Source organism: Podarcis melisellensis (assembly GCF_964234715.1).
Source record: "Podarcis melisellensis genome assembly, chromosome: 8".
Taxonomy (NCBI): Eukaryota; Metazoa; Chordata; class Lepidosauria; order Squamata; family Lacertidae; genus Podarcis; species Podarcis melisellensis.
Genome location: NC_138540.1, coordinates 63,341,571 through 63,367,954, shown reverse-complemented (window position 1 = coordinate 63,367,954; position 26,384 = coordinate 63,341,571). Strand labels below are relative to the sequence as shown.

The window sequence follows — 26,384 nt, the reverse complement described above, 5'->3', positions numbered from 1 at the left end:
AATGCTTGTGGGAAACTGGCAAGCAGAACATGAGCACAAGAGCCATCTCCGCTCCTGTGGCTTCCAGGAACTGGTATTCAGAAGCATTACTGCCTCTGACTGGAGAGGCAGAGAGAATGAAAAAGGATAAAGATTGCTAGTTCAGGCAAAACCTGTGTGGGAATGTTCAGGGCCCCCCAAGAGGATATATTGTTTATTAATATCCTTCCTAATTTGCACTAGCAAGTGTTAGAATTCCTGCTCCATGATTATAGTCATAGGATTGTTGTCTATCACATGATGGTGTATGTTTTGACTCCACAGAGTGGGAAGTGACGGAGACAGGATGTTTATGTTACTGTGTTCCGTGAAGTGGGACTATTGTCCTTTGTTCTTTCTCTTTGCTGAGAGAGGGAGCCATGTTACAGTGCTCTGTGTGTGTTTATATGCAAATAAAGTAGATTAGCCAAAATGCTGAGTTGCTGAGGTCTGTTACGCAAGCTGCGAAGACTCTGCAGATTCCTAAGTGTGCCAATGTCTGTTGGCATCGGTTCGGGCAGAATAAAGCTTTTGAAGCTCCCAGACGATCAACCAGGAGGGAGAGAACATGCCAGTCGGCCATGTGTCTCTGCCAGGGTCCTACTCGAGTGTAGGACGAGCTCCTGACAGCAAGTTCCTTTATTCAGCAGAGTGCATTCCCCTCTACACAGCAGAAAACTAGTTGAAAACTCGTATGAGTTTCTTAAGACAATACGTGATTCAATCTGGCTTGTCCAGATTGAAATGTGTTCTAATATTTTCCTGGTAAGACCCCTTGAATCTCTCCTAAAACAATAAAGACGCCACAGTCTTATTCATAAGCAGTAAAAAGAAAGTTTACTCATGATTAGGCAGAGCACAGTGTGATCCCTGAAGGCAGGCTTTAGGCTTAAAGTTACAAACGTATAAAAGAGGTGTACCCCATAAGGAAGATGACCTGAGGGACTGCTTGGCTGGCAGCCAGCAGTTCCTTCCAGGAAGTTCACAGAGCGAAAGGAAGATGGAAGAGGAGAGAGTGGCAGCATGCCTTTCCCTTTTACCGGGTTTGGAAAGGTCACGCCCACCCACTAGTCACATGCAAGGAAGGATGCTCCAGGCCAGGAGGAACAGGAAGTTTCGCCTGGCTGGACCAAACATTCCTTTGCATGTCCACTCTAGGAAAACAAGGAATGTTGTACTTGACTGCTCTCAGTGGATTACATCCCAAAACCTGAACCCTGCAAGAGGACATGGAAAGCTGGGTGCTATATATTTTATGCTTTCTGTCCCCAGGGAAACGAAAATGAGGCAGAAGACTACTGTTTTGGAGCTAGAGAAAAGAGGACAGAAGAGAGTTCGTTTTGGGAATGAAATGGAGAAACTGGAGAAAACGGTCATTCGGAACTGCCGGGCCTTGCGTGTGAGAGCTGACAAAAAGGCCCTGCGGAGGAAGGTAAGGGGAGGAGCAGCTTAAAGTGGGTTGTTTGAGAGTCAAGAGCCAGCAGCATCCACAGAGGCAAAGTTCATTGGATGGATACAAACTTTCAGTGAAACTGCTGCGTAGCATTTCAGCTCACATCTATCCACCAGCTTGGGGCCAGTCTGGAAGCTTGCAAATTGTACTATGAAGATCAGCCTCAAGGCTGCAGCTTTGCGGAGGAGGAATGTCTGGCTCTGAGCATGTGTGGATACTTTTCCATTGCTTTCCGGCAGTGATTTCTGCCAGAGCAACAGATTAAAGTTATACATGTTAGATGGGATAAGAAAGGGTCAGCGCTGCGTGGTTTGCGAAAAGAGAGCCTGACTGTTGTATGTAGATACTCTGTTGTTATAGCAAGCGGGTTAACAACCAGCAGGTAAAATATCCAAGCCAGTAAGGAATCTCATTGTTCATTGACACCCCCTGGTTAGTTCTGAGTCCTGAAGCCCCTTCAGCCACATACCGTATTTTTTGCTCTATAAGACTCACTTTTTCCCTCCTAAAAAGTAAGGGGAAATGTATGTGCGTCTTATGGAGCGAATGCAGGTTGCACAGCTATCCCAGAAGCCAGAACAGCAAGAGGGATTGCTGCTTTCACTGCGCAGCGATCCCTCTTGCTGTTCTGGCTTCTGAGATTCAGAATATTTTTTTTCTTGTTTTCCTCCTCCAAAAACTAGGTGCGTCTTGTGGTCTGGTGTGTCTTATAGAGCGAAAAATACGGTATGCACTATACATTTAAAGCAGTTTCATCTCACTTTAAACAGTCATGGCTTCCCCCAAAGAATATTGGGAACTGTAGTTTAAGGGTGCTGAGAGTTGTTAGGGGACCACCATTACCCCACACAGAGCCCCCAGAGAAGGTGGGTTTACTGTTAAACCATTCCAACCATTGTAGCTCTGTGAAACAGCACATTATAAGATAAATGAACGTGTTAGATTTACAAGATTGTGGACATGTGACTTCCATACAGTGGCCACTTATATATCTCCAGAAAGGAGGGGGCTGCTCTCCACTAACATTTACTTGGAATAGATCCGCTGAAATTAATGGACCCAAGTTAGCAGTGACCATTAATTTCAATAGGTCAACTCTGAGTAGAAGTTAGTTGGATCCAGCCCAGGAGGACACGTATCTGCATATATGGATTTATATGTATAGATGCAAATTTCTATTGTGGTTCGAGGACCCGACCCCCGCAATGTGGAAAGAATACACACGGACACGTGATATAAGGTTAATGGGCAAGGAAAGGCCACAACTTTATTGCTTACAGCTGTGAAAAGGTATTGGCTTAGGCATTGGATTTGAACAAGTGGGTTTATTCACCAGTAGGTGGAGCCTGTTGATGCCGATCCAACTATAGGCTCACCCCTAATGTCACCGAGGGTCGTGCCATGGCCTCCCGCCAAGCAGGCATCGGACAGAATACACGACCGCCAGATTCCTTTAACGGAATACCCCTAAAAATTGAAGGCATAGGCGATGGCCACACCTAGCTCTTCGACACAGCACAACACATTATTCCAATTGCTAACCTACCCACCAATACCACAAAAAGTTGTGACGATTGCTACGAGGTAGGCGAAAAAACCAAAAAGGCCTAATGCCAAATGGAAAAACTCCTACCAGGCCCCCTAGACAACCTGGGCGACCAACCTAAGGTCCATAGCAAGGCCAGTGACCTAAGCCCTAACTAAAAGGGAATGGAGGGTGGGTGACTCGTGGCAAGAGGATGAAGAATGAGGCCAGGCGAAGGCTGTCGCCACAGCAAAAGGCTGCTGAACACGCCCCCCCCCCCTCAGGCACCTGGTTGGATGCCTGCTGAGGGGCGTGGGCGCCAGCCAGGTGAGGTGAAGGCAGGGGGCTAACGCCCGCTGCTTGGGGCGGAGCTCGGGCTCCCGCCCACAACCACTCCCCTCTCTTGCAGGGAGGAGAGTCTTTATTTAAATAGAAATACTGTGACAGGTAAGCTGCATGTCAGATCTTCCTGTAAATCATTTGTTCATACCCCCACACTTTTCAGTGGATATACTGTATTTTTCGCTCTATAGGACGCACTTTTCCCCCTCCAAAAATGAAGGGGAAATGTGTGTGCGTCCTATGGAGCGAATGCAGGCTTCAGGCAGCTATCCGCAAGCCTTCGGAGCGGTCTGAAGGCTTGCAGATAGCAGCCTGCAGCCTGAAGCCCAGGGAGCGCAGCGCCAACTTCCGCTGCGCTCCCCAGACTTCAGGCAGCTATCCACAAGCCTTCTGAGCCTGGCAGGAGTTCCCGGCAGGCTCTGAAGGCTTCCGGATAGCTGCCTGTTCTCCGCAAGCCTTCTGAGTGCGGTGGGAGTTCCCGCCGGGCTTCGAAGGCTTGCGGATAGCTGCCAGTTCCTACCTACAAAGGTTTCTATTTGGATTTAGTGCACCAAGGTGGCAGAACATTTTAATCCATCTTACCTGCACAAACTTAAAATTTACAGTATGCTCCTGAATCCCTCCCATGAAAGGCTGACAAACTTAAGCTTCCTGGGAGAGCTGTTCCATGAGATACCTTCACAAGCTTGACGCTCTGTCTGAAACCTTTGAGAGCTGCTGCCAGCCAGTGTACACAATACTGAGCTAGGTGGTCTAATCGTCTGACTCCATATAAGGCAGCTTCCAGAAAGGGCCTGCCTGATTATTCTGTAGCAGAAAACAGAAGGGTGTTAAGAGTTGCCTGTCCAGTTCCTGCAAGTGTATTTATAGAACACAAAGATAAAAAGTTTTAAAGCTGTTTGTGGTCCTTGTCCTAGGCTGAAGCAAAGGCACAGTTGGAAAAGGAGGTAATGGAGCTGCTTTCTTGCCGGCCGCCCATGTTCTGGATCCCTCTCCGGGCTCACGCAGTCTGGGAAAGAATGAGCGTCAAACTGGAATGTACAGTTCTGGCCTCTCCTCTGCCAGAGGTGACTTGGTGAGTGGGCAGCGATGGAAGAATTCAATTTCAAGAACCCCCTGCAATTAGGGCGGCGGGTGGGAAATTTGATTCAGTCTGCGTTTAAAGGTGGCCCTGCTAAAACCACCCTTTTTGAAGCAATATGCAAAGGGAAACTCCATCATTCTTTTGACATTCACACTTCTCTGAAACTTGAAATGAAGTTCTCCAGCCAAGTAAAGTATATGAAGATGTATCTGCTTGGTTAAAGTGGGCACACAAATGCATTTATTAGTGAAAATGACACAAAGTGCATTATATTAGGAGAGATGGCTTGCAAAAAAAAATGTTTCTTTTAAAAAACTGCATACAGAAATATGCTTCTTAGGGGAAATTGACACTAAAATGCTGACAAATTATCATGAGGACTTTCTTTCGTTTCTTAAAAAATCACAAATTGTCAGGGAAACATGGAGCACTGAATTTAAGATTGGCAAAACAAGAAACTGAAATAACCAAAATTTACAACTTCATCCATTCCTACCTGAAATCTGGCCTTGCTGCTTATTTTCATGTCTCTGTGTTTGTTTATTTGCACCTGACTAGGTATAAAAATGGAATTCGGATTGACCTTCGTCTGGCTCCAGCGGGGAAATATAAGATGAAGAATGAGTTTGGAATGCTGACTTTGGACATCAGCAGGTAACGGACTTGCATGAAAGCAAGGAAAAGCCAGATTGTGATTTACCTTTATTGAAACATCAGGTGCCATTTCTCCTCTGAGCTGTCTGCAGAATGTCTTAATAGTCCAACCACAGGTATTAAAAATAAGCACTCACTTGTGTATTAGGAATCGGGGCTTCCGAACTGAAAGCCGTGGGGCACCCCAACACTTTCAAGAGACTGCGACCCTCCCAACCTCTTTGTCTATCCCTTGGTATTCTCCCTAGGCCACGCCCATCCCAAGCCCTGCCCCCTCCCTCGCCCTCCTCTTCACCCTACACAAGTGCCTTTGCCTAACTGGAATGGGTCCCTGAAGTACAATGATGGCTATTTTTTCCTGGTTGAAGTTTGAAGGTGTGTGTGTATAGGTACACCTTTCACTTTTGTGCAGCTAGAATACAGCCTAGTCTGCAAAGTTAAGAATCCTGTCAATTGCTCCACCCACCTTTGCCTCTGGCCCCAACCACCACTTGAATGTGGCCCCCAGAAGGTTCCCCTCAAAGAGATTGTGGCCCTCTGGCTGAAAAAGGCATCCCATTCCTGCCCGTGGACTCTGGTCTTGCACTCGTTGCTGTTGAGGTCTCCTGGGGCCCCCTCAGGGCCTGGTGCTTTTAGCTTCCTCTCTTTCTTTCAGGTGCTCCTTGGACGATTCTGCCGAATACAGTGTAGAAGTGAAAAACGCTTATGGCGAAGCCTACTCATTTGCCACGGTGCTCGTCAGGAGTAAGTGGATGTGGGCAAGGGCGAAGTGATTTTCTTTTCTCTCTAAAATGCTTTAGGACTCTCTCAGGAACCTTCCTTGCAACTTCCTCGTTGCAAAATGTTTGGGGTTTGCACATTATGTTTGTTTCTCATTTGCAAGAAGATAATCTTTCAGCGTGGTAAAAGCTGTACTTTAGGACTTCCTGCTTATTGACATTAGGCAGGTGGCCATGCTGTATCGTTTTAGACTCCTGTGGGAAAACCTGTTTATTTCAGCAACCCTACCTAGGCAATATAATTGAGTTATGCATATTTGTTTTTAAAAGTTTTACTGGTTTCATATGTTCTATGTTTCATAGAAATTTTTATTTTGACCTTGTTTTATTGATAACTTAGTTTTTGTTCTAAATTCTTCCACTTAGAAGCCACCTTGGCAAGTAAGCAGTATATAAATTAATAAACCAACATCATAATAATAAAACAAAATTTTCGTTCAGGAGCCTGAAGAAGTTCCTTGCAGTAAAAATGGAAACGGAAGACTTTCCATGTGATGCAAAATTACCTTAATCTGCTGCTATAGCAACGACCCATTGTAACAGAAGCAACATATAATTTAATCATCCACGATGCTTACCAGATTGTTTCCTGTGTTTACATTGGTTCAGGCCCCATCTGTTCCATTATAGATCCCTTCTAATATCGGGAATCACAAGACAGAGAAACCAGTAGGAGAACACTTCAGTCTCCCAGGACATTCTATACAAGATCTCAAAGTAGCTATCTTATTACAAAAGAATTTCAGAAATAGACTGGAAAGGGAAGTTGCTGAATTGCAACTTATTACCAAACTTAAAACCATGGAGAGACCTGGTCTGAATAGAGACACTGGATTCTTATCTCATTATATATGATAAAGCTATTTGTAGCCATCTCTCCCCTTGCTTTTTCCTGTAAGACCAATTGCAGTCGTTAAGAGTCGTCAACAGGTTTACTACACCTATCAGCCAATCAACCATTCCCACCACCCTTCTGAGTAATACCCCTCCCCACGCTCTCACCATATATAAGAGTCTGGTGACTTCTGTTTCAGTGTATCCGAAGAAGTGTGCATGCACATGAAAGCTCAGACCAATAACTAACTTTGCTGATCTCTAAGGTGCTACTGGAAGGATTTTTTAAAAATTTTGTTTCAATTATGGATCCCTGTAACCCACTGGGATTTTCCTTTGGTGGTATATAGGAGATTTTCCTCTACAGCTATGAGGCTAAGGCAGTAAGATCTGCCAGTGACCTCTAAGCACATTGTGGAGACATAGGGCCTCTCTCTTGGGCAGCCTCCTGGTGCTGTCCAGATGTTCTGGACTACAGCTGCCATGATCCCTGGACATTGGCCATGCTGTCTGGAGCTGATGGGAGTTGCAATCCAAAGTATTTGAAGGGCACCTGATTGGGGCAAAGTTGCTCTAGATATCTAATGTGAGTTAGCAGACCTGCTGCCTTCCAAGAGTGCCTACCTTCACTTATGCTCTGCCTGTATACTTCAAAATAAACCAAACAATGCAGAACCCTCCAAGGCTTTAGCACCCTCTCATCCAAAGGAAACCCACCAGAACTGCTTCTGGAATTCTTCAATGTTGATACGAGCATAGGAAGCTGCCTTATTCCAAGTCAGCCCATGGACGCATCGAGCTCAGGATTGCTGCTACACAAACTGTTAGCAGCTCTCCAAGGTTTCAGATAGAGACTGGTCTTTCCCAGCCCTACCTGGAGAAACCAGAGATTGAACCCAGTCCTTTGGCATGCAAAACTACTGAGCTATGACCCTGGGGAAAATGGGGAATGTGAACATTGCTTTGGAGGATCTGCTGATCAGCTCCTGGGCATTATTATTTAGACTCTGAACTGAAATACAATTCTATAAACTGGGAACCTATGGCCCTCCAGATGTTGTTGGATTCCAACTCCAGTCATCCCTTACCATTGGTTGTGCTCACTGAGGATGACCAATGACTTCTGAAGGGCCACAGATTGTTCATCCCAGCTATAAGTATATATAATGCCATTCTGACAAAAGAAGAATGGCAGGCGAAATTAATGGGCTATGTAGAATTGGACAAAATGACAGGAAGGATTCGAAACCTGCGGGACCAGAGATTTACAGAAGATTGGAAGAAGTATATCAATTATTTGAAGAGCAACTGTAACCAACAAATTACACTAGTAGGACTACAATAAGTTTTGTAAGGAGAAATATACGAAGTGTTACAAAGTAGAAAAAGATAGAGATATTGGTTATATTTGAAATGTAATAGGGAAAATAAGAAAATAAGAAATGCATATTAAGAGATTAGACTGGAAAATTTTCAGACAGGACTGATGGAAGTAAAAAAAATTGAATAAGATATAAAAGTATGTTTAATTACTGTTGAAAATTATATGTTAAAAAACTAATAATTTATATATATATATATATATATAAGTTTTGGTGTCCTCGGGTGTCTTCCCGTGTAAAAGTTGGGGTGTCTAGGCGACGTTTCGACGAGGTCTCACTCGTCATCTTCAGGTGAAGATGACGAGTGAGACCTCGTCGAAACGTCGCCTAGACACCCCAACTTTTACACGGGAAGACACCCGAGGACACCAAAACCTGCATTCCTGTACCCGTGAAAATCTACGAAAGCAAATATATATATAAGTATACATAGTGCTTATCTCATCAATTCCCTTCCTCTCTCTCTTTTTTTGGTAGAATATTATGGAAAGGAGTCTGGATTTGACTCAGAGATATATAAAAGTAAGTACAAAACTAGTTATTTTGTGGTTTTCTCTTTACTGGTTTAGCCTGGGATGTGACCTCATAGTACAGTTTGGGGCCATTTTGTTGCCCAAATGATGAGGTGGGAATGCTGGGGAGAAAGCAGTAGCATAGGTAGCCAGCGGTGGAGGGGAACGCCCATAGGGCGACATGGGGCTCTGTAGGGCAGCACGGGGGTCTACAGTGTTTTAAGTTGGCTGCTGTGTGTCAGGGGAGTTTGCAGACGCCACTGCGGTTCCTCAGGGGGCTCAACAACTTCAATTTCCCCAAAAAAGCTCAACATCTTTGGTCCGCCCCAGGCGCTGCCAGGGGTCACTATGCCACTGGAAGAATGTCTAAATGGTGACTGGGAAGCAGGTCTATGTCTATTCTGTGGAGAGAGAGAAAGGATCCTGTTCCAAATGAGCCTTACTCCAGGGGTTGCCAACCTTTCAGGGCCTGTGGGCGCATTTGGAATTTTGAGAGAGTGTTGCGAGCACCAGTCACAAAATGGCTGCCACAGGATTTGTGGCACAACACATTTGCTCACGGAAAGAACCTCTTTGTACTTGTTCAGAATGGAACAAGGAGGGTAGGTGAAAGCAAATCAGGATGAATGCTAGAAGCTACATGACCTCCCTGTAAACATACCAGAATGAATGTTTTTATTGGGCGTTTTTGTAAGCAAATCAGGATAAATGCTCAATAAACAAGTTGTCTGGAGGAGCCCTACAGTGGGTTTTAAAAAAGCATAGATATGATTGGAGGAGGGGGTTGTATAGATGCCCAATAAAAAGAATGAATGAGTCAAACACAGCTGTTCCACACTTTCCTTAAACTGGATGCAAAGAGCAGAGAATAGCTCCATGCACTGTCTTCTGCTTGTGAGCTTGGCTGTTTGTGGCAACCGAAAGCTGCAGATGTCTAGAGAGTTCTAACAGAAATGGAAAACTGGAGCAGAAACTGTTACAGTTCACATGTTCATTAGAAGTCAGGAATAGAAATGGTTGAGGTTTTTGATCTGCAAACGTTATGTAAATAATTAGTTGTTTTCTGCTTTGTGTTTTACATTTCCCTTGCTCTGAAATGCATTTAAATTAATTAATTGCATCATTAATCACATTAGTTTTGGCCATAGGAGACATCAAGATGAGCAAAATTAGGTTTTAGCAGAAGCTGAACTGTAGCTGAATAGAAATAGCACTGATTGTGATGAACAGATCGCCTAATCATAGAATTGTAGCTGAATAGAAGAGTTGGAAGGGACCCCAAGGGTCATCTAGTCCAACCCCCTGCAATGCAGGAATCATGCCCACAGCTGTCCCTGGGTGGGCTCAGACCACCAACCTTTTGGTTAGCAGCCAGATGCACTGGATGGAAATCGCTATCTCCTTACATCTGTCAAGGCCAGGTGCTCTTACCTCACCTCATCTTCTCTTTTTAGAGTCACTCAGGGACCTGGAAGCTGACTTTGCTAGCACTTTGAGGCCTGTCTTTTCCAGAGAAAAGGAGCCCTTCACTCTTCGCTGCACTTTTACTTCAGACTTGCAGGAATACCAACGAGACATCCGCTGGTTCAGAGATGGTCTGTATTTGTAACACCCCCCCCAAAAAAAACCACCATCCATGACTATTGCCATTTGACAAGTATTAAGAAAATCCTGGCCCAAGACATTTTGTTGTCTGAAGTGGGGCCCCAGTACAGCCAACACTTCAGACCAGGGTTGGAATACCTTTTTTAGCCTGAGGGCCACATTCCCTTACAGGGAACTTTTGGGGGGCCACATGGCTCCTGATGCTACATACCTGGTTCCTGGTACTAATTACAGGGAAATTTCTCTTGGGGGAAAGGGGGGAAAGGCACCTGGCTTCTCCCAAATGAATACTGGAAGAAGAGATTAAATGAATCTGGGGACGAAATTATTAAGCAAATTATCCAAGATTGAGTGTTTATGCAAGAATACCCTCTGCATTTAATTTTCCATTAACATTCCCAATTATAATTTCACATTTTGAAATTTTGCTACGTTTTAGCTCTGGTAGGAAGCCACCGACCAGGTAAATCCTCAGTTACCATCTTTCTCTTGCGTTCAGGTGAGTTGCTGAGAGATTCTGATCGCCGGCAAATAAAGTGTGAGGCCCAGGAGGCTTCCCTGACAGTCTCTTGTGCTTACAAAGAAGATGAAGGGTTTTACAGCATCCGTATACCAACACTTGATGGGTACAACGAGCAAAGAGCTTATGTGTTTGTTAGGGGTAGGTGCACTTGTTTGCTGCTGTTTGGTGATGGCTTTGGTTTATAATTGTAATTTACAAAGGCCCTAAAATGTCAATGGTCTGTATGGAACTAAAAAGAATGTAGGTCCTGCTTAGAGCCTTACAGTCTTTAGAGAGAATGCAAAAGCAAAACCACAGGTCAGTGGCGAGGAACCTCTTGCCTACAGGCCTAGGTCCACCAGGTCTTCCCATTTAGCCCACGAGGCTGTTTTGGCAAAGCCACATGCACCAGCCCTACACCTGATGCCATTGAGGAGGTCAAGTGCAGGGCAGGTAAAGATGCATCCGGGCTGAAAGAGGGTTCGCAAGTGCCAGCCGCCAGCTGATCAGTGGCACCTTCACAGCTCCTTGCATCATGCTTAGTGAGTGCCAACAATTAGCTGATTGTCAGGGCTTGCAAAGAAGAGTTTGGATTTGATATCCTACTTTATCACTACCCGAAGGAGTCTCAAAGCGGCTAACATTCTCCTTTCCCTTCCTCCCCCACAACAAACACTCTGTGAGGTGAATGGGGCTGAGAGACTTCAGCGAAGTGTGACTAGCCCAAGGTCATCCAGCAGCTGCATGTGAAGGAGCAGGAACACGAACCCGGTTCACCAGATTACGAGTCCACCACTCTTAACCACTACACCACACTGGCTCTCTGTGCATACTGCTTTGCAAGCCCTCCTGATCAGCTGATTGCCAGGGCTTCCATGTACAGCGCTATGCAAATCCTGACAACCAACTAATTGTCAGGGTTTACAGAGTGTTGTGTTAAAAATGAGTCACCGGTTCTCATTGTGAGATCGAGTGAATGGTCCCACCTACCTTTCAGGCTTGGCCTGTGGGTGAATGCGGGGAGATAAGAATCCAGTCCACAGGTTGGATTCAGTTCCACATACCTACTGTAGATAAATTTTGTACAATGCCTTCTCTAAAACTTGACCATGCTTTCAAGGGCCAGAAGATAAACTTGGGAGTCATTATAGCTTATGGGCCAACCTGACCTACAGGAAACCATCTAAGCATGGCTTTTTCTTATCTTTAGATGCTGAAGCTGAAACTGCTGGAGCTCCTGGATCACCCCTCAGTGTGCAATGCCATGATGTGAATAGAAACAGTCTCATACTTTCCTGGATTACTCCCAGTGATAATGGTGGAAGTCCTGTCATTGGCTATTACATTGAGAGGTCTGTCCTCAGAAGCCACAGATTTGTTATCCCTTTCTATCCCAGATCATGTTGCACCCAAACTGTAAGGTCCTTCTTTTTCCAGGTGTGAAGTAGGCACAGACGAATGGGTATTGTGCAATGATAAGCTCGTGAAAACCTGCAGATCTCCTGTTTTAGGCCTCACTGAAGGGAAGACATACCAATTCCGAGTAAAGGCCGTCAACCGAGCAGGCATCAGTAACCCATCGAAGGCCAGCGACCCAGTGACAATGATAGACCCAAATGACAGCAAAAGAGTGCTAAGTACATTGAGTTTTTAATTGCTCCAAGACAATTGCTATTTTCTTAACATCCAAGGCAGCCTCCAAAAGGACAAAGTAATTACTCACCAGTAATCCCAAATAAAAGAATTTTAATGTTCAAAACACAGAACAATTACCCTATGTCAGCAGACTTCAAGAGCAATAGATCTGTGCAGGACCACTCAGAGTAATGTCACATGTCCTATCAAAAGTGACTGGAGGGGGCAGTCATCTTTCCCCCAAGAATGCCCTGGGCAATGGCACTATGTCACAACAGAGCATCATTCCCAGTGATCCATTCTGGAAGACATGTGGAAATATCACTGGTCTGCTCTGCTTTGAAAGCAGCTCAGCAACATAGTTTTTTCCCCTTGTTCATGAAACAGAGAGAGAAGACAAAATCCTCTTCTACTTCTCTTCCACCTCATCTTATTTGACAAAAAATAACACATTTTAAACAACTCCCTAAGATTATTGCCATACCCCAAAAGTGACCAGGAAAAAAATCTAGGCTGATTATTCTGGCCCAGCCTAAAACAAGAAGAACAAAAAGACTAGCAACTGCAACACTTTGCATACAAGAGTCCACTGTAGTTCAAAACGGTGACAGTAAGGAAAGGGGGGACTTCTCCCAACTTTAAGGTCCCTTAAACCAAGGGTATCCAAAGTGGTACCCTCCAGGTGTTGTTGGACTTCACTTCCCATCATCCCTGACCAGTGACCATGCTGGCTGAAGCTGATGGGAGCCCACCAAAATCTGGAGGGTGCCATGTTGACTATCTCTGAAGAATTCTGCCCCTTTGCAGTTTAGAAGACCCCCGGGAAGCAAAATTGGTCTTGGAAGATGCTCTCATCAGGCATGCATCCTCTGAACCCTATTCCTCACCATGTAGGCTCCCCCACCCACCAATTTAGCCTAGCACAAGCTTAACATAAGTCTGCATGATTGTTTTGGAAGCTGAAGGAGCAAAGGCACAAGCTTCAGCCTTCTAGCTTCTATACTTTCCAAACTGTGTGTCACGACATGTTAGTGTGTCAGCTGCAGTGTGTAGGTGTGTCACATGAATGCTCCCCATGCTCGTCCCAGGGCTGGAAAGGGGTTAGTTTAACCTGCAGTTTGCTAGTAAAGCTCAACTACTGTGTTACAAAATGATGCAAAACTGAATTACTGTGTCGCGAAATGGTGCATGCCTAAAAAGTGTGTCACCATCATGAAACGCTTGGAAAGCTCTGTTCTATACCATCATTGGATGGTTGCTTAAGAGCTTTGGGACCAACTCATCCACCGTGCTCAAGAGTAACCCCCGCTATGGATTTAAGGCCACTAAGAGAGGCACACGCTCACATATATGTTGTTTGGCCATAATGGGGGCAGGTCAGTTCCCAGCCACAGCCCCCTAGTCAAGCCAGGTAGCATCCTGGCTATTTCCCGCCCCCAAACTCAATTTGTAATTCTTTTCACGATTCCCCACTTGTCCCCATCTCTTTCTCTTTCTGCTCCCTTTCTAGATATCCCTTATGATGACGGATTTAGGACAATTACAGTTTCCAAAGATGAACTGGAACGTAAGTTCACATGCGACCTTTGTCCTTTTCCCCACCAATGATTAATGTTGTGCCCGAGAACTTCTTTATATAACTAACAATCACTTAGGAGTTTAGCAGACTAGAAATGCCCAAATAACTATATTTTGCTCAAAATGGAAGTGGCTCTGAATGGGCATTTCTGTTAAACAAGGGGGTTTTCCAAAAACATTTACTTCCCTTGATTTCTCTGTACTTTAAATACCTGAGGAGCCCTAGTTCCTAGAAGTGGGGCGTGTGGTTGGGTGACACCGCAGAGCTGCCTTCCCAACACCACCATTGCTGTTGCTTAACTGGATGGTGCTGGAGGGGGGTGAGGGGGCTGCATGAATGCACTTAGGGCCAGCCCATGCATGAGGTGCAGTGAGACAGTTGCCTCAGGCAGGAGATGTGGGCTTTAAGAAGTGTGCCACTCACTGTCTCCTGCCACCTCCACCACCCACCACCTTCTTTTACTCCCTCATCGCATTCAGCGCACTGGGGCTGCCCTAGTCCACCTCCAGGCACCTGAGGAGGGAGCGCAGAGAAGGAGATAGTGACGGGGGGCTGCAGAGAAGGAGGAGAACATTTTCATTTTTTGCCTCAAGAGGCAAAACCCCCTGGGCTGGCCCTGGATGCAGAGATTGGACTTTAACCACTGTCCTATCCAATCCATGTCTAGCAGCAATGCTGGCAGCAGAGTTGAGGTACCATTGCTGCTGTCTCCTTTGAAAAATATTGGGCGTTTCAGCAGAATGAAAATTATATCCATGGGGTCTGATGGAAGGATCTGTCGATTTAATTTCTGCAAGTCTCTCATTTTTCTTCAATTCAGTTCCGCAAGTTTCTGCAGCAATTAATTGCCAGGGGTGTTTGTTTTCGTATTCTGAATTTGCAGGTTTTCCTGAAAAAATCTCCAGGATTTTAGTTTTAAATTTCTCCTATCTGCAGTTTTGACTTATGTGCACACTTTTGCAAGCAACTTCTCATATAATGCATTTTCACCAATTTCCCCCTAATATATGCATTTTTGCAAATATTTGGTTGGAGAATTCTATTGCAAAGTTCAGATAAGTGTGTTCAGATAAGATAAATCTGGCTGTGTTTCAGTTCTGGTAATGTTTCAGAAATGCGAATTTGATAAATTTGGCTTCAAACATGAATTTCTAGTTGTACTTCTCATCAGCTATTTTGGGGGCTGCTCCATCTGGTGACTTTTATCCATCTGGCTGTTAATTGGTCTTCCTTGCAAACCCTTTTCTATTCCAAATTAAATTGCTGAAATGTTAGCTTGTTGTTTTTCTCCCACAGCCAAGATCAAAGTCCCTTTGCCACCCACCAATGTTCATGCCAGTGAGATCAGGGAAGAATATGTTGTCCTCTCTTGGGATGAACCAGACCCTAGAGGCAAAGAGCCACTGAGTTACTATGTTGAAAAGGTAAGGAAAGGGCACAGAGAACATACAGGAAGCACCATCTGTTAGTTGCTAAGGATGCTGGAGAAGTCCATCGGAAATGGAAATAGAAATTGCCGATGTTCCCTGATTCATCCCATGTCTGGAACGAAAACCAAGCCAGGGAATGCAATCAGTAGCACTGCTCTTGCGTTTTTCAGTCTCAAACAATACCTAACAATACATTATTTATGACTCCCCTGTCCACCCACCCACAATGTGTATTGCATTTCCTTTGCGCTGTAATGAATGATGTGCAATAATGTAATGGTAAAGTGATTAATTAATTGTTTGATTGATTGCATAACCTTTCACCACAGTGGACAGCAAGATGTCATTTTTGTTGGAAGTTGAACTGCAGCAGAATGGAAACGGTGTTGCATCTGGCAAATACGGGACAGAACTGAAGTCAGTGCCGTCCTACATTCCTGTTAGTTGCTTCAAAGATCTTGTAAAGATCCCGCTATATTTTTGCCCCCGGCTTTTCCCTGACCTATAGGATTTGACTCTGTTATTTTTGTATTTCTCTCTCAACTGTTCCTGTTTTCATAATGTTCTTTTACTGTTTCAATTACAGTGCTATTTTTATGCTACTTTTGTATACCACTGTGGATTTTAAAAAAGGCCTAGAATGGCTTTTCAGTTAATTAATCAAATTAATTAGAAATGGGCAAGGGCTTCCAAGTGTGCCATGGATTAACTCAGAAATTATTCAAATTGTTCAACCCCCCAAATTGCAATAATTTGGGCAATTTTTCCAAGCTACTCTCTCATCTCCTTTGACTGGACTTAACCATCCAGGGATCCTTCACCTTTACCTTACTTATATGCCACTTTGTTGCGCTGAGTGCAAATGTAGCAGCTTTGATGATACCTGCAGCTTCCCAGAGGCATCTGGTTGGCCACCTTGAGAACAGGACTAGATGGGCCTTTTGATCTGATCCCGCTCCAAGTGCTCCAAGTCAGTCATAGAGCAGCTGCTTTCCATGCAAAAGGTCACAGGTTCAATCCCCGAGCACTCCCAGGTAGGGCTGAGGATATCCCCTGCCTAAAACTGCTACCAGTCAGTGTGGACAATGCTGAGCTAGATCAGGGGTCAGCAAACTTTTTCAGCAGGGGGCCGGTCCACTGTCCCTCAGACCTTGTGGGGGGCCGGACTATATTTTGGGACCCAAGTACCTAAAAGAGCACCTTCCCCAGTCTCAACCATCTTGGATCCTACGGTCAGCAGGAGACACTTTGTTAGTGGTCCCACCACTGGAGGCTGCCCTGTTGGCATTGAATAATAATAATAATAATAATAATAATAATAATAATGCCCCGCCCATCTGGCTGGGTTTCCCCAGCCACTCTGGGTGGCTTACAGCATATCTGAAAACATAAGAAGAACATCAAGCATTACAGGGCTGCCTTCAGATGTCTTCTAAAAGTTGTGTTGTTATGTAATGGGTCCTTTTCAGTCGTGACTCCCCATTTGCAGAATGCCCTCCCTCTGCCTGCCTCACTATTGATTTTCAGGAGAAATCTGGAAACCTTCCTGCTTGCCCAGGCAGTGGATGGCAGAAATGCAGAGTTCCTGGCAACCCCGAGGTCACTGGTTGAGTTAATGTTTTTAGCTGTTTTTAGAATGTTTCAAATGTCTTATCATTATGGTGTCTGCTGCCCTGGGCTCCTTTGGGAGGAAGAGTCATATATAAATCAGATAAACAACATTAATAATAATCCTTTATCCTTGTAGCGCTACTGTCTCTAGTTTATAGCAATTAGCCACTGATAAATCACCCTTCCTATCTTCTCAGTCAATAGCAGGCAGCGACAGCTGGCAGATGGCTAATCTGGACACCCCAGTGAATTCCACAACATTCACTGTCTTTGATCTGGACAAAGGGAAGTCCTATTGCTTCCGAGTGCGATCTGTGAACAAGTATGGAGTGAGCGAGCCTTCCTTGCCCAGTGAGCCCATCTCTTCTGGAGAAAAAATAGGTAATTTTTTTTTAATGGAATCGTTTCAGTGAACATTTCTCCTGATGTACCTTGTATGCAGTTTTGCTTTTAGAAGCAATTTCCCTGAATATAAAACATTTTGGTATGTTATTTTCACTAGTATATAGTATATAGGGAAGTTTTTAATATTTAATGGGCGGGGTATAAATAAATTATTATTATTATTATTATTATTATTATTATTATTATTATATTATTATTATTATTATTATAGTATATGCATCTTTACACACACTTTTCTCTAATATACACTTCCTTACACACACGTCGGTTGGAGAACTTCTTTGCAAAATTTGGAGAAGGGCGAATTTCAAAGGCTAGTTGTATATCAGTTCGCATATTGCTTCGGGAAATGCAAATTAGGTGGGCTTGCATTAAAATGTGAACCAAACCCAATTTCTTCCCCATCCCTACCTGTGGTTGATAGCAATAACACCCAACTTGAACCTGGAAGGAGCTATAATAGGCTCCCAATAGCTGTTGTTCTTTGGTGATTCCATCCCTCTTCTTTTTCCTTCTTCAGCTCCCCTCCCACCTCCATCCCAGGTGCTGACCTTCAGAGACACAAACACTTCTGTTTTCCTGAAGTGGAGCAAGCCAAAGGAGGGCCAGGAACCACTTGGCTATTATATATATTGCCGGGAGGTTGGGACAGATGAATGGCAAACGGTCAACAATAAACCCGTCACGTGTAATGAGTAAGTTGGTAAAGCAATTTGGTATCCCTCTCTGCATCTCCTCTCTCACCTTCTTTGAGGGCATGGGCTGGATCCTATCACCCAGCTCTGAGATTTGAAACAGGGGAGGGGGAAAATCCATTTGTTTGTACTATTTTATGACGTTATTGGGTTGGATACAGGACAGGTAAGTTAGCTAAACTGAGGTCCCATTGAAATCAATAATGAAAGGCAAATGATGACTTATTTGGAAGTCCCATTTATCCTAATGGGATCTAACTGTAACTAGTGTACAGGGCAATCCTGTGCATGTCTACTCAGAAGCAAGTTTCACTGAGTTCATTGGGAGATGTTCAAGACACTGTGATTCATGGAATCATAGAATCATGGAGTTGTAGAGTTAGAAGAGTCATCTAGTCCAACCCCCTGCAATGTAGGAATCTCAGCTAAATCATCCATGACAGATGGTCATCCAACCTCTGCTTTAAAACCTCACATAAGGAGAGTCCACAATCTCCTGAGGAAGTCCATTCCACTGTCAAACAGCTCTTGCAGTCAAAATGTTTTTCCTGATGTTTAGTTGGAATCTCCTTTCTTGTAACTTGAAGCCCTTGGTTCAAGTCCTAGCCTCCAGAGCAGGAGAAAACAAGCTTGCGCCATCTTCCATGTAAAGGTGGCGCAGTTGCTGCAGGAGTCCACCTCCCCCTCAGCTGCAGGGCAACGTGGTGCCTGCAGACACTTGAGCCACCACATCACTCCCAGGAGAAACATATGGCCCAGGCACACTGCAGGCCCCACGGTAAATGCCGCCCCCCTGGGTAAATGGCACCAGTGCGCCCCACTCCTCCCCCTGCCCCCCTAGCTACACTGCTGACCCCTAGATCATTTTCACATGTACTACTAGTAAGCCAGGTGTCCCCCATCTTATATTTGTGCAGCTGGTTCTTCCTGCCTAAGTGCAGAACTTTACATTTATCCCTATTTGACTTCATTTTGTTAGCTTGGGCCCAGTTCTCCAATCAGCTAGTCATTTCGAATTCACTAGGAGCTGCTCCAGAAACTCTTTTTATTGTATAATCATGATTACAGTCATACCTTGAGTTACAGATGCTTCGGGTTGCACACCACTCCTAACCCGGAAGTACTGGAATGGGTTACTTCCGGGTTTCTGCACTTGCGCATGCGCAGAAGTGCTAAATCGTGCTTTGCACATGTGCAGAAGCTCCGAATCACGACCTGCGTGTGCACATACATGGCGCTGCAGGTTGAGGGCGCTGCGGGTTGCAAATGTGCTTCCCGCAGAGATCACATTCGCAACCTGAGCATCCACTGTACTTGTATTCACGGTGGTTATGTGCAATTCTGCTTTCGGTATTTTTTGTGTCTGCAAATGTTAATAAATAAATAAATAGGCTGAACACTGCAAGCACTTTTACATTCTGAGTTTGGAAGGTGACTTGTAAAGTGCTCAGAAATGACCATGCAGGGGGGATTTCAATTGTTTATCAGGTTCACCGTCCCAGGGCTCAAAACAGGCAAAGAGTACGTCTTTTGTGTGAAATGTGTCAATGAAGCTGGCGTGGGTGACAGCTCCCCTGAATCAAATGCCATCATTGTGAGGCAGGCTATCTGTAAGTATTGTTTTGTGGTGGACAGATCTATCCATTTTTGTACTCTAGCTTTCTCATTTTAAAAAGAAAAGAAAAGAAAAGAAAATTCCTCTGAAAATCCATTGGCATTTTAGTGTGAATTTCTTTTGTATGCAGCTTTGACTAATATAAACATTTTTTGCAAGCAGTTTCTCCTAATCCAATGCTTATATACAATGTCACATGATATGTCACATTTCAGCCATCTTTGTGCATATTGTCTGGTTGGAGAACTGCTTTGCAAAATTAGGGGAAGTGCAAATTTTGAAGGATAGCTGTGTTTTAGTTCATGAATTGGTTTGAGAAGCATGAATTAGGTCGTTTCTCCTTAAAAGGCAAACCAATTCGAATTTCTCTTAGTTATGGTGTTCACATTATCCCCTGAAACCACACAATTTGAGAGAGAAGCTGCATGCCGATCAGATTCTAAACCTTCATTATCCTTTCATTTATTTCCTGCATAGCTTGTCCATCAGCCCCGCGGGCCTTTGCCTTGCTGAGTTGCGGGAAAGACAACATGACCATTGCTTGGAAGCCTCCCAAACGCAAAGGAGGCACAACCATCCTGGGCTATTTCCTGGATCAACACGATGTGTCGCAGATTGAATGGCACGAGATCAACATTAAGCCAATCGCTCAGCGTGTTTACACGGTATGGGTGTTTGTGCCATTAGTTTGCCTCTGAAGAAATAAGTAAATAAATTACTATCCCTTTTAGGCAAGACTTTCGCTCTCTTTCTATTCTATAGGTCACCAGCCTGGATGAAGGGCACTTCTATGAGTTCCGTGGTTATGCAATGAATGTGGTTGGTGTTGGGAAGGTGTCAGAACCCAGTGACATATTCAAGTGCGAGGAGTGGACAATGCCAGAGCCAGGTAAAAGTCAATGCCAGGCCTTGAGGCTGATTGCTGTCTTCACACACCCATTTACTGCACACACTCTGTATTCCAGTGCTGGGTTTTAAAATCTGTGGTCTCACAATGTGATCCCAAATGCGCACACACCCTGTACTTTGCTTCAACTCCTATCTGATGGGTTATGCCTCAAACCAGCTTCACACCAATTAAGAGTCCCAAAGCTGTTCTTAAACCGTACCATCAGGTAAAAGCATCTTGCCCAGTCTCACCTTGGGATTTAAAACAGCAGGAGAAGAATGCCTGGCCAGGAAGGTCTGGGCTTTAGGACAATTGTGAGGTTGTCACAGCAGATGACTCCCAAGCAGATGGAACGGTGGTCTAACTATGCCCCCTCCTGGCAAGTGGGGAGGGGGAATGTATGTCCAGGGATTCAACTTTACAATTCTATGGTTCTATGATTCTATGAAATTAAGGGGCAAGTGTGCTCCTTGCCCCTGTTTTCCCACCTTCTCATCTGCACATGCTTCGAAATTTCATCTGCCCTTGAAACAGGACCTCCCTATGATGTCAGGTGTACAGAAGTGAGAGACACATCTCTGATGCTTCACTGGGAGCCGCCTGTGTATACTGGAGCAGGCCCTGTCACTGGCTATTACGTGGATGCCTGTGAGGAGGGATCAGACACCTGGGAACAACTGAACAAGCAGCCAATATTCAGCACACACATGAAGGTCTTTCTCTTGTATTTCCTGTGCCTTTTACATCTGCATTACAGCTGTCATTGCTCCTCTGACGCCAAGGTCCACTGAAGCCTGCAGGCTGAATCCAACCCATGAATCTGTTCTAGTGTACCACCTCTTGCCAAAATTGGTAATCAGAGAGTAACGCTCTCTTCTTACCTTGGAAAAAAATATCTCTTCTTCCTACTGCACAGTCCCCAGGGATGGTGTGTCCCATTTGAGGCGAAACAGAAATTTGTCCTGCCACTGCCGCCACTCCTGCTGCCACCACCACGTCTGCTGCTGTTGCCACAACTTACGCCACCCACTTGGCCTCTACCACACGCCCTGCTGCATCCACCGCTGGCAGATTGCACCAATGTGGGGTGAGAGATCACCCAAAATAGTGTGAGATATTGTGCGCTCTGCAAGTTCTCACATGGTTTCAGGTGAGATCTCACCCAAACTGGATGCAATCTTGTCTGAAATTAATGCCAATGGTGGTGGCGCTTATCTGCCACTGGCGGAGGTGGCAGGGCACCCATGGGGGTGCTGCCTCCGGCTTCTGGTGCCTGAGGCGGTGGTCTCACTCTGCCGAATGGCTGGGCCGGTTCTGAAGGCCCCATTACAATAAGTCCTAGAGATTTCAGAAACACTCTAAAAACTTCTTCCAGTGGTGTTGTTCCACCCCACGGCAGTGCTGGGCCAGTGGAGAGAAACTACTGTTTTTCCACACAGAGCAGCATAGAGATAAGAGAAGAAGAATATCTCCTATTTTAGGAGGAAAATACTCTCTGCCCGTGTGTGCGCCCTCCTCTGACAGGTTATCTCTGACTGTTACCAAAAGAAAAAGGAACGGGGAGGGGAAATGAAAGCAAGTACCAGAGTTGCTGCACCTCTGGCATGTTGCCTCTGACTATTACCTGCTCTTTTTCTCACATTTTTCTTGCTAGCTGTCTGATCTGGAGACAGGAAAATGCTATATTTTTCGAGTGCGGGCCCTGAATAAGGCAGGAGTTGGCCCGCCATCCTTGCCATCAGATCCTGTGGTAGTAAAAACCAAACCAGGTACAGAGCTTCTGCCTCTGCCCTCCACTTCCTCTCCCTTTCCTCTCCCAACATTTTTTATTATTTCCACATTTATTCACAAAAGTCTGCATTTCCTTGGAGAAAGATTAGGTCAGTAGACCGGGGTGGTTGGAACTGTAGTCCAAGTCCTGAGGAGGGCCTCAGGCCAGGGAAGGTAGACCTTTCATCAGAAATCTTAATGCCATTGTACGAATATATAGTGTGATGGCCTTTGGTATACTGTGTACCATCCTGGTCACCTCGCCTCAAGAAGGATATTGTAGAGTTGGAAAAAGGAAGCGCAACCAAATGATCAAAGGGATGGAGTGACTTCCTTATGAGGCAAGGCTGCAGTTTTGGGGACCATTTTGTTTAGAAAACAGCTGAGTAAGTGGTGACATGATAGAAATTTATGGAGAAAGTGGATAGATAAAGGTTTTTCTCCCACACAGCTCTAGAACTCATGACATCCAATGAAGCTAAATGTTGGAATATGCAGGACAGATAGTCAAACTATTGGAACTTGCTCCCAAAGGAGGCAGTGATGGCCAGCAACTTGGATGGCTTTAAAAGAGGATTGGACAAATTCATGGAAGACAAGTTTACTAGTGGCTACCAGTCATGATGCGGGTGGCGCTGTGAGTTAAACCACAGAGCCTAGGACTTGCCGATCAGAAGGTCGGCGGTTCAAATCCCCACAACGGGGTGAGCTCCCGTTGCTCGGTCCCAGCTCCTGTCAACCTAGCAGTTCGAAAGCACGTCAAAGTGCAAGTAGATAAATAGGTACCGCTCTGGCGGGAAGGTAAATGGCATTTCCGTGCGCTGCTCTGGTTCGCCAGAAGTGGCTTAGTCATGCTGGCCACATGACCCGGAAACTGTACGCCAGCTCCCTTGGCCAATAAAGTGAGATGAGTGCCACAAACACAGAGTCGTCCATGACTGGACCTGATGGTCAGGGGTCCCTTTACCTTTACGTTTACCAGTCATGATGGCGGTGCTGTTCCTCCAGAGTCAAAGGCAGCATGCTTCTGAATACCAGTTGTTAGGAATCACAGTTGGGCATCGCTCCCGTCCATCTTGCCGGCTTCCCTTAGGCATCTGGTTGGCCAGTATGAGTACAGGATGTTGATCTAGATGGGTCATTTACCTGATCCAGCAGGCTCCTCTTATCTAATGGCATTAGGCAAGGAGAAAAGGTGATAAAAGCTGTGGTTCATTTCACTGTGTTGAAAAATTAAATTATTTTTTTCTTTTAATTTGCAGGCACAAAAGAAATTGAAGTTGGGGTGGATGAAGAAGGATTCATCTATATGGCCTTTGAGGCTCCAGAAATGGTTGACACCTCAGAGTTTATCTGGTCTAAGGATTACGAAGGGCCACCAAATCCTGACAGGGTCGAGGTTGTAAACAAAGATGATAAGTAAGCTTGCAGTGTTGCCAGTTTTTCATTAGGTGTGCTTTTTGTGCCATTAAAAGCCACCCAAAGTACAGGACCCTGAGAACCTAACTCCAGCTGCATTGATATGTCTTAATTTGCGTGTTTGCATTTTCTTTTCTTTTAAGATCTAAACTCATTTTGAAATATGCCACTGAAAGAGATCTGGGGACATACTCAGTAGAAGTAACAGACACTGATGAAGACATCTCTGCCAGTCATCTTTTAACCCAGGAAGGTAAATAATCCATCCTTACAGGGTTAAAAAAAAAAAAGAATATAGCTAATTCTGCATGATTGGAGGCTCAGATATAAATTCCTCCCAAATTACTAGGTTTGAAATTGTGCATCCTCTGCGTTCCATCCTCAAATGTGCCTGAAAGAGGTTGAGGTGGGCAGGTTCTATTCTGCAAGACTCTCCTTTTTCACAAGGACAAGAGGTCTCAGTGTAGATTGGTGAATATTTTCTTCCTGCACCTTGTAATGTTGGAGAATTCGGACAAAAATGGAAAAGGGAGCAGAAATAGTGTGTCCTCTTCTATGGCCACGAATGGAATCAGTCAAGTGAATACTACCAGTATTCATTCACAACATTGTTCTTTTTAAGTCCTCAAGCAGTATGGCATGAGGGGTTTTTAAACACTGAAATGAAGGTAAAGTATATAAGTAACTTAACTAGTTATGTAACATATGTTATATACCGGACAGTGAGACAAATACTGTAGTATCTGACAGAAACTGAGCTGCAGCAAAAGAGAAACAGCGCTGATTGAGAGGAATATAGGTCAGAATAGAAATTGCTGCCTTCTTACATCCTCTACCTCCACAAAGATGTCTCCTCAAGCAAAATCCAATCAAGTCTCCACCGCATGGTTACTTTGGTTTCATTCACATCATCCTCTAAGAGGAACCTTGCACAACTTGTGATCCACCAACCCAAACTAAGCTAAGCAGCCATGAAAGGCAGCCCACATAAGGGGCCCGGCACTTTACCTCCTGACCCCCAACAGGACACTGTATGTGGCAGGCAAACTTTACATGACTTGGTGGGTTCCAGGTTACCCAGTCTAAGGCAATGCAATCAGAGGGAACCAATGTCATTGTGGGGGCATTGCACTCAAGCACTCCAGACTAGGTGTACAGAACCTCTAGCCAATGAGCCGAATGAGGCTCTCCTGGCCTGCCTATGCCTTGGGGACTCATGCCTGGCCTGGCCAGGGCCATCTCTCAGACCACCCATTGCTGTGTGCCACCCTTGAGTGTTTTCTATTAGTTACTGAATCGGCTCCTTCCCAAGGCTGTCTCGGAAGTTCTACCACTCATTTATTCAGCACAGTAGAAATTTGGCAACTGAACCAAAGCACCAGTACCAAAAGGGAAAAGGGTTGGGATGTGCATGGCTCCTTCTCTTAAGTCTAAGGCCTACTTCTGTTCATTGCATTTTTTTCAGAACTGGACAAGCTGCGGAAGATCAGCCAGGAGATCCGCAACCCCTGTAAGTTGTTGTTTTAAAAAATGATATGTGACTTTGCAGCTACAAACAGTGACCAAGGGGATTAACAAACACAAGGGTAAAAATACCGTGGTACCTCGGGTTACAAACACCTTGGGTTACAAACACTTCAGGTTGCAGACTACTACAGAAGTAGTACCTCGGCTTAAGAACTTTACTTCAGGATGAGAACAGAAATCGTGTGGCGGCAGCTGGAGGCCCCATTAGCTAAAGTGGTACCTCAGGTTAAGAACAGTTTCAGGTTAAGAACAGACCTCTGGAATGAATTAAGTTTGTAACCCAAGGTACCACTGTAATTAAAATTTAAAATAGATAATAATAAATAACTCCTAGTGGTTTTGTGTATATTTTTGTATATTTTCAGTTTGTACATTTTATATCAGCCTTCAGCAACCAGGCAAGCTTGTTTTAGGTGTGTTGTGTTGGCCCAGTTTGCACAGAAAGCCAAGCCAAACCAGGGCTAAGGGTGAATGCATGCAGGCATCTACTTTTGGCCACTTTCCTCTCCCGCTGCCCTATCTGGAACCAAGCCATGGTTTAGTTTAGCATTGTGGCCAAACCCAGAATCAGTTTCGCTCCAAACCACAAGCTGTAACCAAGGTTTGTTCTTGACTTACTGTTCGTGGTTTGTCTGGAGGAGATGAACATAATGCTAAGTCAAAAGTGTTTTACTATGAGTATTCACACCCTTGGGCACTGGTTTTGCCATGGATTGGCATAGTGTTAAAGGAAAATCAGACCAAATAATTATGGGGTTTGTTGTTTTTTTTAGATTTTGCAAGCCTCCCAAGGAGTTCAGCATTGAGCCTTAATCCATCAAATGTTGCTAGTTCAAGTTGAGCTTCACTCTTCATCCTCGGATTCCAATAACCTGTCACATCTTCTTCTGTTCCTTTCAGTAATTGACCTGATATCCGGATGGAACATCGATGTTCTGGAGAAAGGGGAGGTGCGGCTGTGGCTGGAGGTTGAGAAGCTCTCCCCAGAGGCAGAGCTGCACTTGATTTTCAACGGAAAGGAGCTTTCAAGCACTCCAGTGAGTTTCCCATCATTTCCTTTATGACAAGGGTGAGGAACCGCTGCCCTGTGGCCAATCTGGGATCCAGTTTGGCCCATGA

General features: G+C 44.8%; 1 protein-coding gene and 1 long non-coding RNA gene across 3 annotated transcripts in view; one reads left to right on the top strand and one right to left on the bottom strand.

Annotated features, from left to right (window-relative positions):
• Window positions 1–4,058, bottom strand: part of LOC309375662 — a 43,030-nt gene extending 38,972 nt beyond the window's left edge. The window contains exon 1 of the long non-coding RNA XR_014170981.1: window positions 3,921–4,058. This is a non-coding gene — a long non-coding RNA (uncharacterized lncRNA). The remainder of the gene's footprint in view (window positions 1–3,920) is intronic.
• MYOM3 (myomesin 3) overlaps window positions 1–26,384 on the top strand; it is a 45,592-nt gene that overhangs the window by 5,522 nt on the left and 13,686 nt on the right. The window contains exons 4-25 of one of the 2 annotated variants that reach the window (XM_081921424.1): window positions 1,291–1,450; window positions 4,256–4,413; window positions 4,981–5,076; window positions 5,732–5,820; window positions 8,549–8,593; window positions 10,038–10,178; window positions 10,688–10,849; window positions 11,901–12,042; window positions 12,128–12,327; window positions 13,836–13,892; window positions 15,201–15,328; window positions 17,143–17,326; window positions 17,871–18,045; window positions 19,534–19,655; window positions 20,138–20,325; window positions 20,423–20,549; window positions 21,084–21,262; window positions 22,204–22,318; window positions 23,582–23,738; window positions 23,882–23,991; window positions 25,204–25,248; window positions 26,166–26,302. In XM_081921424.1, coding sequence (XP_081777550.1) covers window positions 1,291–1,450; window positions 4,256–4,413; window positions 4,981–5,076; window positions 5,732–5,820; window positions 8,549–8,593; window positions 10,038–10,178; window positions 10,688–10,849; window positions 11,901–12,042; window positions 12,128–12,327; window positions 13,836–13,892; window positions 15,201–15,328; window positions 17,143–17,326; window positions 17,871–18,045; window positions 19,534–19,655; window positions 20,138–20,325; window positions 20,423–20,549; window positions 21,084–21,262; window positions 22,204–22,318; window positions 23,582–23,738; window positions 23,882–23,991; window positions 25,204–25,248; window positions 26,166–26,302 — 2,917 coding nt within the window. Of the gene's footprint in view, window positions 1–865; window positions 1,451–4,255; window positions 4,414–4,980; window positions 5,077–5,731; window positions 5,821–8,548; window positions 8,594–10,037; window positions 10,179–10,687; window positions 10,850–11,900; window positions 12,043–12,127; window positions 12,328–13,835; window positions 13,893–15,200; window positions 15,329–17,142; window positions 17,327–17,870; window positions 18,046–19,533; window positions 19,656–20,137; window positions 20,326–20,422; window positions 20,550–21,083; window positions 21,263–22,203; window positions 22,319–23,581; window positions 23,739–23,881; window positions 23,992–25,203; window positions 25,249–26,165; window positions 26,303–26,384 lie in introns of those variants that run through there. The other variant, XM_081921423.1, reaches the window with a different exon arrangement.